Source organism: Oreochromis aureus, linkage group 7 (genome assembly GCF_013358895.1).
Source record: "Oreochromis aureus strain Israel breed Guangdong linkage group 7, ZZ_aureus, whole genome shotgun sequence".
NCBI classification, from domain to species: Eukaryota; Metazoa; Chordata; class Actinopteri; order Cichliformes; family Cichlidae; genus Oreochromis; species Oreochromis aureus.
The window spans coordinates 22934377-22950020 of NC_052948.1; the positions used below are offsets into that span (position 1 = coordinate 22934377).

At 39.9% G+C, this 15644-nt stretch overlaps 2 protein-coding genes across 2 annotated transcripts; one reads left to right on the top strand and one right to left on the bottom strand.

Moving 5' to 3' along the window:
• Positions 1-5337: 5337 nt before the first annotated feature.
• On the top strand, positions 5338-9019 carry psma1 (proteasome 20S subunit alpha 1). The gene is made up of 10 exons (XM_031731903.2): positions 5338-5461; positions 6660-6704; positions 6789-6890; positions 7312-7415; positions 7511-7599; positions 7755-7825; positions 7961-8090; positions 8313-8392; positions 8529-8633; positions 8737-9019. The coding sequence occupies exons 1-10, from the start codon at positions 5459-5461 to the stop codon at positions 8797-8799; spliced, it is 792 nt and encodes a 263-aa protein (XP_031587763.1). The 5' UTR covers positions 5338-5458; the 3' UTR covers positions 8800-9019.
• A 368-nt stretch (positions 9020-9387) lies between these two features.
• ric3b (RIC3 acetylcholine receptor chaperone b) lies at positions 9388-15116 on the bottom strand. Its single transcript, XM_031731911.2, has 6 exons — positions 14880-15116; positions 14148-14380; positions 13747-13825; positions 13155-13248; positions 12326-12456; positions 9388-10488 (listed from the first exon to the last, which is right to left on the bottom strand). The coding sequence occupies exons 1-6, from the start codon at positions 14998-15000 to the stop codon at positions 10004-10006; spliced, it is 1143 nt and encodes a 380-aa protein (XP_031587771.1). The 5' UTR covers positions 15001-15116; the 3' UTR covers positions 9388-10003.
• Positions 15117-15644: the final 528 nt, after the last annotated feature.

Below are 15644 nucleotides of genomic sequence, written 5' to 3' on the forward strand. Positions count from 1 at the left end.
GCTCTGACTGCAATTCACTCTGCTCACCAGAGGCTTGTCACTAGCAGTGACACTGGCTCCACTTTCAGCCAGATTGTCCCGTCTGTGCCACTAAAAATCTTTTCTTTTTCATTTGCAGTTGGTTAAGATGAAGGCAGACTTAAAAATGACTAGTAATAACTAGCTCCACTGGGTAAAATTCACACCTATGTACATTGTGTGGTCAGTTACATGCTGTTAATTTTGCAAACGTAGCAATATCTTTTGTCTGCTATGAAACATGATAGGCTTGTGTAGTAAGTGGACGTAAGAAGGGATATGACTGAGATATGAATGTAAATCAGGGCTAGACTTTTTCCAGGTCCAAAGAATACTGGGATTCAAAACTGCTTACAGTGCTGATCGCAAGGTCCTTTTTTATAACTGTTAGATTTTGTGCCTTATGTGTTTCTATTTTTACTTGCCTTATATGTTCCTCTCTCTGACTTTGTGTTTCTCAGTTGTTGTTTATGTGGTTACTTTCTTTTTTATTTTGAATTTTTGTGTGTTTCTTGTGGATTTTACTTCCTGTTTTTGTTAATTTTCACCCTTTTGTAATTGTCTCTCATCCTCTTTCACCTGTGTCTTGTTGTCTGTCACCACTCTATAAATATAGTTTTGTCTTCGTCAGGAAATCTGTTTTTTTCTCTTTTCCTAAAATGAAAAAGCTTTTACCTTGACAGCAGGTTAATTTTGCCCTGTTGGAGGTTTTAGATATACGGTAATCATTGCTGGCACTACTATTGGATCTTCATGATTCTTGGATTCCTGGCTAACCACAAGTGTCTTTGTAGTTTTGTGTGTGTGTGTGTGTGTGTGTGTGTGTGTGTGTGTGTGTGTGTGTGTGTGTGTGTGTGTGTGTGTGTGTGTGTGTGTGTGTGTGTGTGTGTGTGTGTGTCTGTGTGTGTGTGTGCCTGTGTGTCTGTGCCCACCCTATACACCTAAGAACAGATAGTGCTCCGCAGCATGCTGGTCACGACTCTCTCCACCCAGCTTTTCAGCTCCACCTCAGCCACCAGTCTGCTCATCCTCTATTCAACAGTCATGTTCCATCACTCAGACCCTCGCACTATTCTCCTAAATCTACGCTAAACCGAGTTGAACCTTTGCTAATCTGAATCCAAGTCCAAAAATAGCTCAGCATGACATCAGGTGGCTTATAGCAAACCTGCTGCTGTCATATTTATTGTTATATTAGAGACACACGATGTGTGGCTTTACTTCATCACGTCTATTCGTAGGCACATAGAGTGAGCAAAGAGTCAGCCTATATAACTGCTGATATTATTAAGTGCCCATAATGTACAGCTTTTTTTTTTAGCCAGAAAAAAACGTCTTCAGCCATTTGCCACTGAAATGCTGCATAAGTGCTTTCGTCAACACCAGGAAACTGACAGCACTGAGAAGGATCTCTGCAAGACTCCCTCCTCACCTCTTCTCACACACACATGCTCTGCTGGAAATCTTAAAGCCTATGACGACATGCAGATGAGAGCCATAAAACTTATCAGCAGGATAGGCTGCCGAGGCTTTTCTCTGTTTGCTCTGTGGCTGCAGACCCCTGACCTGTCTTGTCACTGGATAGCTGCCAGCTTAATGCAACATTGGCAGAGCTGCCACCTTTCCTACCAATTAGTCCGTCCATTTTCCGAGCTAAAACACATCGCTGACCTATTTTTAGCAACACAGGTTGGGAATTTGCGGAATTTTACACCAGTCAGGATAGAAATTATTACTATATATTATGTTTATATGTTTTATTATACATTATAGAAGTAATGTAAAATCCTCGGTGTGTCCTGCCAACAAAAGGAAAGACACAACATATTTTTAAAAAATCACTGGGTGCTAAAGTGATGATATAAACTAGAGATAGTAATTAACCATCATTTAAAATATATATATATATATCTATATATATATCTATATCTATCTATATATAGAGAGATAGATAGATATAGATATATATGAATGAGTAGAAGAATGGGTGTGCTTACACTTACCACCATGTGTGGGTCCACAGTGTGGCTTGGACCCATCACACAGTGACTCAGGCTGCTCTCCATTTGAAAAATTAAATGGGAGGTGGGGGGGGGGGGCACTTGGCAAAATAAAATGAGGCCCCCAGGAAAAAAAAAAGAAAAAAACATGCTGAGCTAAGCACAGCTCCTACAATCTCAATCACAAAGGAGGAGGTTGGCGCACTGATGTAATGGCTGCCGCCATGCTGCTGCTGCCTTGGCAGGGGAGGAGAGCTCGTCAGCACAGTCCTACTAATTCAAACCCCCACCCCCACTCCCCACCCAACCCCATTCTGGATCAAGGGTACATCAGATATCATTAACAGAGAGAAAGAGAGAGAAAAAAAATGGGGGAACGGTGGCCAAGAATACAGCGAGACGCAGGGTATTGGACATAAGGCGTTCAGTGGGCATTTCTCTGGCTGCAGAGACACACATCATGGAAAGTGATAGAATCCCTTAGGGAAGAAAAAAAATGTCCATGAGAGTTTCTGGAGCTGTGTGGAAAGCATGTGTATCACTGTGGCTATGCTAAACCCCACAAACCTGTCAGCATCTGTCCACCTGTAGAGCTGCTGCACAACCGTGTGATATACATTTGAAAAAAGGAAAAAAGCATTTGAAAGCAGTGCTTTTCTCCCATATCTCCTATAGGATTGGATTTTAATAAGTTAAAAAAATACTTGAAAAGCTCATGAGATGATTTTAGAAAAAAGAAAAGTAAAACCATTCCTGCAAAGCTAAGTTGTAGTAGATTTTTTTTTATATAAGATAATCCTGTAAATCCTTGTCCAATGTCTAATGATGCTCCCACATAAAACAGGATCGTTTTTTCATTTTCTTTTCTTTGACCTTCACGGACTGTTGGGTTTTAAGGCACAAGAACTATTTGGGTAACGGTTAACTTTAAGGAAAAAGAAAAATGGCGTTTATGTATTTTCTGGTCAGGATGTTGAGCTCCACTGCAGCTAAAGGTAACAACGCTTGTGAACGCTTTACAGCCGCCTCTTTTTATACCCTCACCTAAATTTTAAACACAATATTTTCTGTCTCGCTGCTTTTGGGGCGAAAGACAGTCTCAAATCTTTTTTCTCGTAAATTAGCCATAATCTTTTTCTTTATTGGAAAGCAGCTGAAGTGGTGACAGCTAACAAACGTTACAATATATCACTTTTAAAATAACAATCAGTAATAAAAGTTAAGACAATAATTAGCTAAACTTTAACAGATATTTATACTGTTAAAAAACAATGAGACCTCAGTTTCCTTTGGCTTCAAACTCTGACCCATGTGCCATACCAGTGAGATGGGTCTCAGTTGTAATTTGTAGTTTAATCTAGACCATTTAACCAAGTAGTCTTGGTGCCTAAACCTTAAAAAAGAACTAGAGAAACTGAATTTAAACAGATAAAAAAAAAACAGGACACAAAGGTTAAACAGTCCTGTGAATTATGCCACTTCATCTGCCTGCTTGTATGTAGCTGAACATTGTGTGGCTGATTATGTTATGCAAAAAATATTATTAATTATCACTTTATTCCATATTAACAGTAATTAACTATTAACTTGAGCCTAATAACTATCAATACCATTCACTCATGATAGCTGTTACAAAGTATTTCCATTTTGGAAAATGGGCGATTTGTGTTTTACAGCAGAACAACACAAAGTATGAAATGCCCTCAGAGAAAAAGCCCAGTACAAACAATGGATCCGTGAGGATTTCTCTGAACGCCACATTTATTGACCAGCAATTTCTGGCTTTTACCCGTCTAATGGAACAGAAGCTGGGACTGTTTCTGTGGTGCTCAACAGAAAGCACACAGGATACAACCTCATTACCTGTTACCACTACACCACAACAGAGGGACATTTTACTGGGCTCTAATAAGGAGCAGCAAAATGATTATATTATTACAGTTTTTTTTTTTTAAAGATATGCCATCCTAGGGATTTACAATTCAAAAATGGTGTGAGTGCCATTTTTTCAACTGCTAGCTGCTAAAATAGTGCTGAAAATTATGTTCATTCACATGTTTAAAGGATTAAAGGGGAATCCTGCCAGTTTTAAGAATTTTCTTTAAAGTACTCCAGTCTTTTCTGAACATGGTGTTGCTTCTGTAAAGACAGAAATCAGCAAGAAAGGTACTGAGCTGGGGAGTAGCATCAGCAACTTCATCATAGATAACAAAAGGCTGCTGACATAAAATGTGTATTCTAAGACAGTGTAGTGGATATAATCTGCTTTACTTTCTACTTTGGTTTAGTCCTGTTTATTATTGTCTGTAAGGAGAGACAATTCATGCACTGCAGATGAAAAGTCATGGGTTATTATGGTTTCAGGAAACAGACAGGTATTGACTGAAGTGCTCTGCGACACAGAAATAATATATGTGAATAACTGAGATGGGTGGCCTTTACTAACACATGGACTTCTTCTGTCTTTGTAAAAAATTATTTTCAATTTTCACAAATGTTATATTACTACCTGTACTGTTTTGACCTTATAGTAAATAGTAAACGGAATCACACACATCTGGGAAAACTATGAATGTAGGCAAAAAAAAAAAAAAAAAAAAAAAAAAAAAAAAACCCTTCAAATCTAGCTGGTAAGGTTTTTCATCATTAAAGTGAGTGTGCCTTTAGCGAAGAAAAAGAAACGAAAGTAAAGATATCAAACAAGCACCTACTATTATGTCTATAGGACAATTTTATATTTTCTTCTGGATTTGTATGGAGAAACAGGTCTGCGACAGCAATAAGACAGCGTCCCCTACGCAGTGACGCCTCGGTTCCTTCTTCTAATTTACTGCTGCCGCCTAGTGTCCATGCTCAATCACTGCAACCAAGAGCTCACTCCGTAGAAAAGAATATACAAAAACGGATTTCGTTATAGTAAGCTAATGTACACGGCAAGATGGTTCATTAATTCGCACAGATCAGTTCATTCCACAAAGAGCTCTTGTGTTTTTTCCACAGTTTCAGTTTCTGCTTTCAGTTCACTTTTTCATATCCAAATGGGTTCTCTTTTCACGATCCTTCTTATGATTTAAGTAAAAAAAAAAAAACATTGCAATTGATTAGTTTTAGATTTACCTTAACAAATTAAAACGGTTGTTTTATTTTCTCTTATTTGATTTTATAATATTTGCATTTGTAGAGGCAAGATTTAAAATACACTTCTATTTTATTAATTTTGTTTTTTAGATATTTTGTGAGTGTTTGTGAATGCTTTTTAAAAAAATAAGAGATTGGACTGTTTTTTTGTTGTTTTTTTACATTACCAACCAAAAGTTCACTCGGTTGATCACTGATTTGAAATCGGGGTTCTGTTGGTTTCCCTGACGTCCTGTCAGGAAAATAAATCAAGTGAGGATCACTGCGCAGGCGGCGGGGACGAGGCACTTTCTTAAGCAGAGATGGTGCGTATGAATTAAATGTATAACTTTTTGGTCAGTTTCATATTATACATCAGACCCGAAGCCTGAATAAATGACACGGTATATTTTTACGTATAATATTTACTCAAGAAATCCTGAAAGCAGGTCCACTTACTCCCACAATGCTAACATTAGCTGGCTAACTTTTGACTGCACTGTGAGTAAGCAAAACACTGCACTGCTAGCGTTAGCCGCACAGTGTTCAAAGAAACAGCCTTCGCGTAGCCTATACTCAGCGCAGTCTGCCTAAGTAAATATTCAGTTAGCTCCTATTAAATGTTGTTAAAACATGATGAGTTAAATATTTGTTAGATGAATCGAGAATTGGAAGGCTAACGTTCAGCAGCTAGGCTGAGTTAGCGTCATTGAAACTAGCGATGGAAGTAGAATGTCTTACTTTCGTTTTCCCTTAATCCACTTCACCGGCCTTTCGGCTTTAAAAGCTAGAAAAAGAGAAATAATTATTTTGTGCAGAAATGTATCACTGCGAAGGCTGTGATGATTCCGCAAGTCTCCTATAGTAAATGTTAGTGATGTTCTGTAAAGGTTACTTAGCTAATGACAGTTAGCCGTCATTAAATTCTAACTGGTCAAACTTTTGTATGATGGGAGCGTTTCAGAGCGACATGGTGTATGAACATGAGTGCATAGCAATTGCAAATCATTCTTGTCCCCACAAGTTAATTAAAAAAAAATACATGACAGAAACAGGGTGAAATACACAAAATCCAACGTTTTAATTGTGACGCTGATGAGGCGATAAAAGCAGAAATCCCCATAACTTTTTTTTAACCAGCTCTTCGTGTCTGTTGTTATTTGGCTTGACGGACAATTGAAATCCATTTAGTATTTTATGATTGCCATTTACCATGCTCCCAGTATTTATGCTGCTGTCTGGTCCTAATCCAGTATTAAAGTCAGTTTGGTGTTTTGTGTTTCGAGCCAGTAAAGAGATGCGTGTTTATAAATAATTTAATCACGGTGGTAATTTAAAACCTGGCTCTGGAAAAGTCCAACCTGCAGACAGTCTCTTTTGTAGTTGCAGTCTTCAGTCCTTGAGAAACAGTAGCTAACCAAGAAAACTGCTTATAATGCAAGACAACTATGTAAGTTCAGCTCCTGTGTGTGATATTTTAATAACAGTCTTTTAAGTGACTGCTTGTTTTTTGTTTGTCTTTAGTTCCGCAACCAGTACGACAACGATGTGACCGTATGGAGCCCACAGGTAAGTCATGTCTTTCACTGACTAAGTGCATCATTAACACTTGATAGCATGATGAGTGAAATAAGTGTGTCCATCTGTGAACAGGGGCGTATTCATCAAATCGAGTATGCCATGGAGGCTGTGAAACAAGGGTCTGCAACTGTAGGGCTGAAATCCAGAACCCATGCAGTCCTGGTGGCACTAAAGGTACAGTCATGCAGTGTTTGATGGTGATCTTATGACATTGCAGTTTTTTATGCCTTGGATAAATGCCAGAAAATTGGTCACTATACAGGCGTTGTTCCTGATGCAGAAAAACAAGTCTGTAGGTTTTTATTTTTTAACACACTGTCACCAAGTATCTACACAATTATACTTCTTTCCTGAATATTTTGTGGGTCAGTAGTATGTTTCTGAGTGTCTCTAAACATATAAAAAGGATTTCCTTTGTGTCATCTTGCCTACTTGTCTTATTTATAGAAAAGGGGGGAAAAAAGCCTGTTTCTTATTATAGGAAGTATATTAAAGTATATTAAAGTCCAGCAGCCGAGAAAACCTGCAACAGGGTATTGGTGTCAAAGCACAATGACTGAATATCCACAACTGATGTGTCATGTTTCTCTTGCAGAGAGCCCAGTCTGAACTGGCGGCCCACCAGAAGAAGATCCTCCATGTTGACAACCACATTGGTATCTCCATTGCTGGACTGACTGCTGATGCCAGGCTGCTCTGGTAGGTAACAGTGACGCTGATGGTGCAGAGTAAGTCGCTCATGATTATAGTACATAATATTCTTAAATACAATTCCTACACCTTCTCTCCCACAGTAACTTCATGCGTCAGGAGTGCTTGGACTCGAGATTTGTCTTCGACAGGCCCCTCCCAACGTCACGTCTTGTCACTCTTGTTGGCAGCAGTATCCTCTCTACTGTTATCAGTTATACTAATATATGTTATAGCATGTGTTTCCTGTGTGAGTGAGAGAAACTAGACTGTTTTCTGGTTGTCTTCATGAGAGGATTAAAAAAAAAAAAAAAAAGTGAGTCACATGATTCTTGACTTAAACTGCAGAAACCCAAATCCCAACACAGAGATATGGAAGAAGGCCCTACGGTGTTGGACTCCTTATTGCTGGTTATGATGTGAGTTTGTTTCACGCCTGCTCTTTGTTAAATATCTGCCTGGATTCATGCATGTATAGCATTATCTGCAGCTGAAAGACTATAAAGGTTTCAGTAGTCAGTGCAGTTGATATTTATTTGTTTTGTGTCAAACAGGACATGGGACCTCACATCTTCCAGACCTGCCCGTCAGCAAACTACTTTGACTGTAAAGCCATGTCCATCGGAGCGCGTTCCCAGTCTGCACGCACCTACCTGGAGAGATGCATGGATAAATTCTCTGACTGTAAGATCCATTTTTTAATTTTTAACCTTCTCAGAAGCATTTACATTTAAAGCAGTTTAAACTGCAAATGAACACTTATCCTGTTGTATTGTTAAATAACTAATGAAATTTGGCCATGAGCATCTTGAGGCACTTTGGGACATGTTGAAATATTTTAGTCATCAATGCAGTTTTACAATATAAACGTGAATGGTCACACTGACATGTGGGTTTTGTTGTCAGGTAACCTGAATGAACTGGTCCAGCATGGCCTCCGTGCTCTCAGAGAAACCCTCCCTACTGAGCAGGACCTCACTACCAAGGTACCCCAGCTCCCTCCACACCCACCTGATACGGCACCTTCTTACACACTCAGCTAGCACAAATCTTGCCTTTAATGAGACATGAGCTTGTGCAGCACAGAGGCAGTTTCTCAGCACTGTGCCCTTTTTCTTTCAGAATGTTTCCATCGGCATTGTCGGGAAAGACATGGAGTTCATCATTTATGACGATAACGATGTTGCCCCATTCCTGGAAGGGCTAGAGGAGAGGCCACAAAGAAAGGTACTGCAAAGGTTTATCCAGTCCAGCTCTGGAGAAACATTTCCTTGTCACTTCATGATAGTATACTATCTAAGATAAAACTGAAAAAATAATTGTGTTTCAGGTTGCCCAGCCTGCAGATGAACCTGCTCCTGCAGAGGCCTCTGATGAGCCAATGGAGCACTGAGGCAGCACGCCAGTGGTCTGCTTCCTGTAGATCCCAGACAACCACATGATACTTAATTCAAGTCAACAGAGAAATATTTAGAGGGGGAAGATGTTGTGATGTGCCACTTGCTAAACTGTTAATCCAAAATATTCTCTGCTAACATCAAACAATGTGATGTTGCTTTTGTATGGTTAAATTGTACCATGATACAAGTAATAAACTCCTTTTTGTTTTTGAATGCTGCTTCTGCTGCTCTCCATATTATTAGCTGACTCATGGCGAGTGTCGATACTTCGATTAACATTGCAGGCATCACAGAAGAGTCTGACTCAGTGCCATAAAGTAGATACTATAAAACTAAACAGCATAATTTGACGACCAGATTATACAGGAAAGTGTGTGAAACATCTTCACAGCATGTTAATCACTGATGTGAATTCTCAGGTGCTTTTACTCACAGTAGGTTTGTTTAGAAGACACTTCTTCATATTAAACACTGAGGAGAAGAGGACTCGGCTAACTCCTGTCTAATTAAAAACCCGAGTTTTGTTCATTCTTAAATTAAGAATAGTGTCAAGAGCACAGTAGGAAAACTGTCAAACAAAATTTAAAATGACGGCAGTTTAATGGTAGTGTTTCATTGCTGACAAAGGTGAGAAGAGGCACAAACATCCCAATATTGTGCACTAGATATTAAGACAATTTGCATTCCCATTTGGGGTCTGATTCAGTCTTACTTGCTCTTTTTTTTATTTTATTTTAGATATACTTCATCTTCCAGTACCAGATGTAATAACATTAGGTCCCCTTAGAGGAACAGAAACCGATGCCTTCTGACCTTCGTGACAGATCTAACAAACGGTTTTGTGTGCATACTCTCCACCTTTTCAGCACATCACCAGAAATCCTGGAAGCGTGTTATGTTCAAATGTTAAAAAATCTGATGAATTTGTGCATGCAGACGGGTAATACTGTATTAGATAATAAGGGTTTTATAAATTTTTCAGCCACTGGATCAAGCTGATATTACTGATATAAAATATGCCCTGTTCACATCTTTTCTCATGTATTCCCTTCAAGTAAATTTAAGCAAGGCTGGAGAAACTGTCATGCTATCACCAGCTTTCATGTTACTCCCAATCTGATGAGTACAGACTAAAAACCCCATCTGCCCCCACAAACCAGACCCCGGCTCAAGTTGACTGTGTCTGAATCGCGTTGGTCAGTTTGTGTCTTTCTTTGCTCTCCTCCTCTTGTTTCTGCGCCTGACCAAGCTGCAGGCCATTTCTGAGTCCGCTGGTTGCGCCAGGTCCTCAATCTTCTCCTGCTCCAATACGGATGTCATCCTCAGCGTGAGCTCCAGCTCTTTCAGGACTCCAACCATTTCCTCCTCTGGGACACCCAGATCAATCTGACCCAGTTCCTTTCTGTGTTCATGCATGTCCTCCTCCTCAGTTTTCCCTAAATCACTCTCTAACCCTACATCCTCTCTACTTGCTGCTGTCAGATCAGATTCTCTCGCAGCTCTTTTGCTCAGATCTTCTGCTTCCTCGACCACGTCTCCACCTGTGACGTCTGCAGGGAGGTTTTCGAGCAGGTCGGCCCCGTCGCCTTCTGTTCTCTCTGCCTCTGTCTGTGGACTGTGGTGGTGCTCCTTACAACAGCAGTGGGAATGTTCCCAGTATGGATGAGGCTCCTCTGGATAATCTGTGGAAAGTTTTCAGAAATGCATCCCCTCATTATTGGTCGCTATTTTTTTGAAATGTGTGTCTGTTTGACTGTTAATGTGGATCAAAAATACAGCAGTTAGCACAGGATAATCTATATCTGTCTATCTTGCCTTCAGTATTGCAGCTTTACTTTGTAACTGAAATTTACGTAAAAGCTTAATTTTAAGCAAAGAAAAAAACTATTTAGTAAAATCATCTGAAATCCTATGAAACATTTTCCGACATACAGGGAATCGCTGACTTCACTTCATCCCGGTGCAGTGTAAAGTTAGTTGGTGAAAGAGAGACTTTACTGACAGAAAGGCAAATAATTATAAGCAGTGCCTTGTTGCTTGGGAGAACTTTGAAAAAAAAAAACTTGGAAATCACACAAAAGTCTGGTCTGAATTTGTTCTTTTTTGTGCATAAACCACAACCTTAAGTAACTGTTTTCATTGTTGCAGAGCTCTCCAAGGGTGTGTTAAATGTACAGTTAATTTGATGCTTTGGTCAATTAAGAATCTAAAATCAAAGAAATAAAGGAGCAATTATCAACTTCTTCAGATGCAAATGTATCAAAATGATTTAGTCAGATATTAGTAAACTAAGGACTGACTATTAGGTGGAAGTCGTCGCTCCAGTCCTTCCTTTTGTGTCACTCCACCCTGACTCACATATTGTTGTGGTCAGATATACATCAATATGATTTGAATGCTAATCAAAGCAAAGAAAGATCAAAATGTTTTAATTACTTTACGCCATTGTTTTAAATACTCTCTGCTGTCTGCAGCACATGTGGCTGGAAAGTGAAAAACAACCATTGCATCATTTTGTATGTTTGCATGAATTTATAAAGACAAACTGCTGATATATAGAGTCTGGAGTTTCTCACTCTAAAAATCATCAGCCCTAAATCTCCAGTATCAGTCTGGCTTTAGTCCACACACACACACACACACACACACACACACACACACACACACACAGCAGTGGGTCTCCTGACTTCACTTCAGTCATTTTTTGGGGGGGATTTAATGGGACTGCAGCTGGAGTTAAACACTGACCAGAGACCAGAGAACTGAGTATGAAAACAAAAAAGTAATTCAGAACCGCAGCACAGGAAATGGATATATCAAAGTGTAGAAAGTTCTGAAGAAGAAATAAACTATCAAGGACTTAAAACCAAACACAGATCGCTCGTGTTCTGGCTGGATCATTTTATTCTTTACTTTGGTAAAAACTGCCTTTTGCTTGCTGACCAAACATAATCATCATGATAGGAGGTGCAATCACAGCGTTCTGTGACTCTGCCTAAAAAAATATTCATTTTTATAAGTGGACGATTTCCCCTTTGTAGGCAGTCTCCTTGGGACAGTGCTGCACTCCACTTAACACAACTTTCAGAAGTTGTAGCGAGCCAAAAGTGGCTATTCTTACATGTGGTAAGAATAGCACTTCTAATACTGACTTGAATAATGAAAACATCACTGTATGAAATACAATCAACAGCCTGGCTGACGACAGAAAAATCCTTTAAGCTGAAAGAATCTTAAAACAGCACCAGCTAAGAGAGCGCAGCTGTGTAAGTATCACAGTTTATACTTGAAAAGCAGAACTACAGAGGCCGTCCTGTGAATTCGGCAAAAACACAAAGACAAGCCAAAAAGGATGTGGAGGAAGTAACTGACAGCAAATGAACCTGTACCCAAGTGATGAACAGTTACAAGTGTGAAATCAAAGAGGATCACTTTCTTTTACAGCTGGAACAGAAAGAATTTAGTTAATAAAACATTAAAATCTGATATAAACATTTTCCTGTGGGTAAAATCTTTTACCTTTCCAGTCATCCTGGGGCTTCTTCTCTGGAGCCATTCCCTCCACCAGCTGACCCTCCTGCATCATCTGTGTTATCTCCGTCAACTGCTGAAGGAGGCTCTCCTCCTGGTCTGCCATCACACCCTTCACCCTGCACACAGGAAAACAGAAAAGTTTAAGCTTTGAATGAATATATTCTGTCCATACAGCAATGAGAGAACTAAACACAGGAGAAAGTCACCTGTACAGTCCTGTCTTAAGTTTACCACTGAACATCTAAAGGTTTCAGAGAAGGCTTGGGAGAGAGTGCTGTGGTCAGATGAGCCCAAAATCGAGCTCTTTGGCATCAACTCGACACGCTTGGTTTGGAGGAAGAAAAATGACCCAAAGAACCGCATCCCCACTGTCAAGCATGGAGGTGGAAATATTATGTTTTGGGGCTGTTTTCCTCCTAAAGGTCCAGAATGACTTCACTGCACCGAGGGGCCAATAAAGAAACCTCTTACTCCTGTGCTTGCTAACATGGGATTCTCCACCAAGTACTGGGTTGTGTCTTGCTTGGTGATCAAATTCTTATGTCACTCAGTGACACGCAAATCAATTTCTAACTTTTATGTGATGTTTTTTTGTTGATATTGTCTCTCTCATTAAAATAAAAGTACCATAAAAATTAGAAACTGTTCATTTCTTTGTAAGTGAGCAAACCTACAGATTCACCAGGGGGTCAAATAATTATACCCCACACTGTATCTCTGCTGTGGAAGAGATTGTGGATGCATGGAATTAAAATAACAAACAAGCTCGACGGCTTTTGCAATTTTTTGTCTTCAGTAAAAGGCGTGCAGTCACCTGTTAGGACTGTGATGGGCTTTGGAAACAATCTTCTCCATCACCAGCTCTGTCTCCCTCAGCTTCTCCTGCAGCTGGGCAAGCTGGAAATCAGCTGGAGGGCCAAGAAAGGACAAAGTCAGGAGAAAGGGTCACAGTACGTTTAAATTATGCAGATAATATAGATCAATGCACTGATGCACAGGCAGTCAGAATCATTTGAACAATGTACAGTTGTATCGTATTTTCTTTTTTACAACCTTGGGATTTTTCTTATTAGGTTAATGCACCAAAGATAAACACAAATGCTTTCTGAGAGCGAGTGACTTAATGCAAGTGAACAGCTTTAATAATGATTAAAGCTTGATGCTGACGCTGGAAACCAAAAAAGGGGAAATTCTGTTTCTGCAACTTTATTACCACTACATAAAATGACAACGATCATTATACACGCTCTTCAGACAATAATGAGCACAACAGTGATAATATGTGGCTCCTGCAGCGCTTCCATCAGAAAATAACATTAGATTCATTTAGCAGCTTAGTTACAAAAGCAAAAACGATGGGAAAGTGAGTGATTAAAAGCTGCTAAATGAGAGTGCGTAAAACTTACTGATCTTTCTCTTGAGGTTCTCTGAGCGTGATGCAGGGAACCTCCCCTCTGCTGGCTTGCTGCTCCCTTTAGACGTGATCTAGCAGAGAGAGAATCAGGATTAAAACTCTTAAAGAAACAACACAGCAAATCCCACAACCCAACAGGGAAGTGTGTGTTTGACTTCATGCTTTATAACAAACACCCACACACCAGTCCTTTGCAGAAAAGACTGTGAACACTTTTCACTTCTTTATGGTTTCATTTTTACTTGACATTAAAATACTTTGACTTGTGCAATTTAGTGTAAACGATGAGAGATGTTTAATTACAGCTGCTACATGAAAGCTAGTCTTTACTTCAGTAAAGAGCTTTTAGGTACATCTCATGCCGTTTCTTCTCGCCAGCTGCTAGTACTTCACCTTAAAGAGTATGTAGAGGATGTAGAGCAAGATCCCGAAGCCATACACAGGGATGATCTGTCCTGCCAGGTTGGATTTGCCTCCAGCTCCAGCTCCCGCCCCTGTTCCTGCTCCCTTGCCTCTGCCTATGGCCTCTGTGTTGTGGGCCCTGGAGGCTCCGGACCCCGCGGCTCTCTGACCTCTGCTCTCTGGAGCCATCTGACGGTGCAACATTGGAGGGAACCGTCCTGAACCTGCAGTGAGGAGCCAAATGGGAATCACTGCCACTGAAATAATCTTACTGTTGAAAGGCATTTTATTGTCTGATTTTTTTAAGTAATGCATTTTTTATTTCACTAGCACAGCGCTCACTGAATAAATAAGTGTGGCTTTGCCTAAAGAGTTAGGCTTCATCTAATGTCTGTGCAGGTGTGCTAACAGATTCTCTTTTTTTTTTCAAATATAACCCCTTTAAATACAAAGCAATTCATTTATTATACACGTATAACGGTAGATAGTGTCTTGTGTGTGTTTGGCGCCCTCGCCAGGGAGGAAAATGCTACTACAACTAAAGTGATGCATAAATGATGCAGAACACATATTTAGGATTGAAATACTAACAAAAGAAATAGCATAACACAATTTAAAAATCTAATAAATTAAGATATTCATCCTTATATTAAAAAAAAAATCAACCATATGAACCGCAGAGGCAACCTGACCAGTAAAGAAAAGCCGTGAAATGCGACGTACCCTCCGGCCGCTCGGCAGCATCCTTCCTCCCCCGGGATAACAGCATTTTAGGAAGCAGCAACGCGACGCACAGCACGAGGCACGTCGCGAGGGTCACCTTCTGAAAGGTTGACATCGCCATACCGACAGGTGAGCAGTCACCTTCCTAACAGAAATAACGACGATATTGTGTCAGATTTGCGGAGAGGACGCAGACGAAGACTGGAGTGTGGTGAACTTCCTTGTTGGCTGGAGGAACGGAAGTGCTCGGGAGCTGTAGTTACAGAGTTTCGCCGTTGGGTGGCGCCAAATGATCGAAAGAGTGTTTTTAATGTCCCTGGCTGGTAATGGAAAGATTTTGTGTCTCTGTTTGTGTGTGTACCACTTTATAATGAGCTTTATCATGAGCTGCCCATAAGAGTTCATTTCAGACACAGCGGGCACTCCTTACACTGCCATTCATGAAAACATAGAGTTTCTAATAAAAGCGCCATTATATCGAATTAATATCTGTTCATCATCACATCAAGTCATAGATTCCTGGGTCTAAAAATAATAACTATTATTATTGTTTTATTTTAATTTTTTAATTGGAAACTGACTGGGCTAATCTAATAGAAAAATCTAATAGAAAGTGGAAGCTTGTCCCACAGCATTGAAGAAAACAGTGATACGATGGTCCTCATTAGTTTTAAGAAAAATGTGCCAGTACTTTGATTTCAGGAGGATTTGTTCACACTAAGGGGTTAAAAGTAGTGAGATGGAAAGTGTGCCTATACCATACAG

Bases quoted from the DNA above. Each gene is read 5' to 3' on its own strand.
- psma1 (XM_031731903.2), top strand. The intron at 6,891-7,311 runs GTACAGTCATGC...TTTCTCTTGCAG, and splicing joins CAGTCCTGGTGGCACTAAAG to AGAGCCCAGTCTGAACTGGC. The intron at 7,600-7,754 runs GTATCCTCTCTA...CTTAAACTGCAG, and splicing joins TGTCACTCTTGTTGGCAGCA to AAACCCAAATCCCAACACAG.
- ric3b (XM_031731911.2), bottom strand. From the start codon at position 15,000: ATGGCGATGTCAACCTTTCAGAAGGTGACCCTCGCGACGTGCCTCGTG. The intron at 14,381-14,879 runs GTACGTCGCATT...TCCTCACTGCAG, and splicing joins TGCTGCCGAGCGGCCGGAGG to GTTCAGGACGGTTCCCTCCA. The intron at 13,826-14,147 runs GTGAAGTACTAG...TCTCTCTGCTAG, and splicing joins TCCTCTACATACTCTTTAAG to ATCACGTCTAAAGGGAGCAG.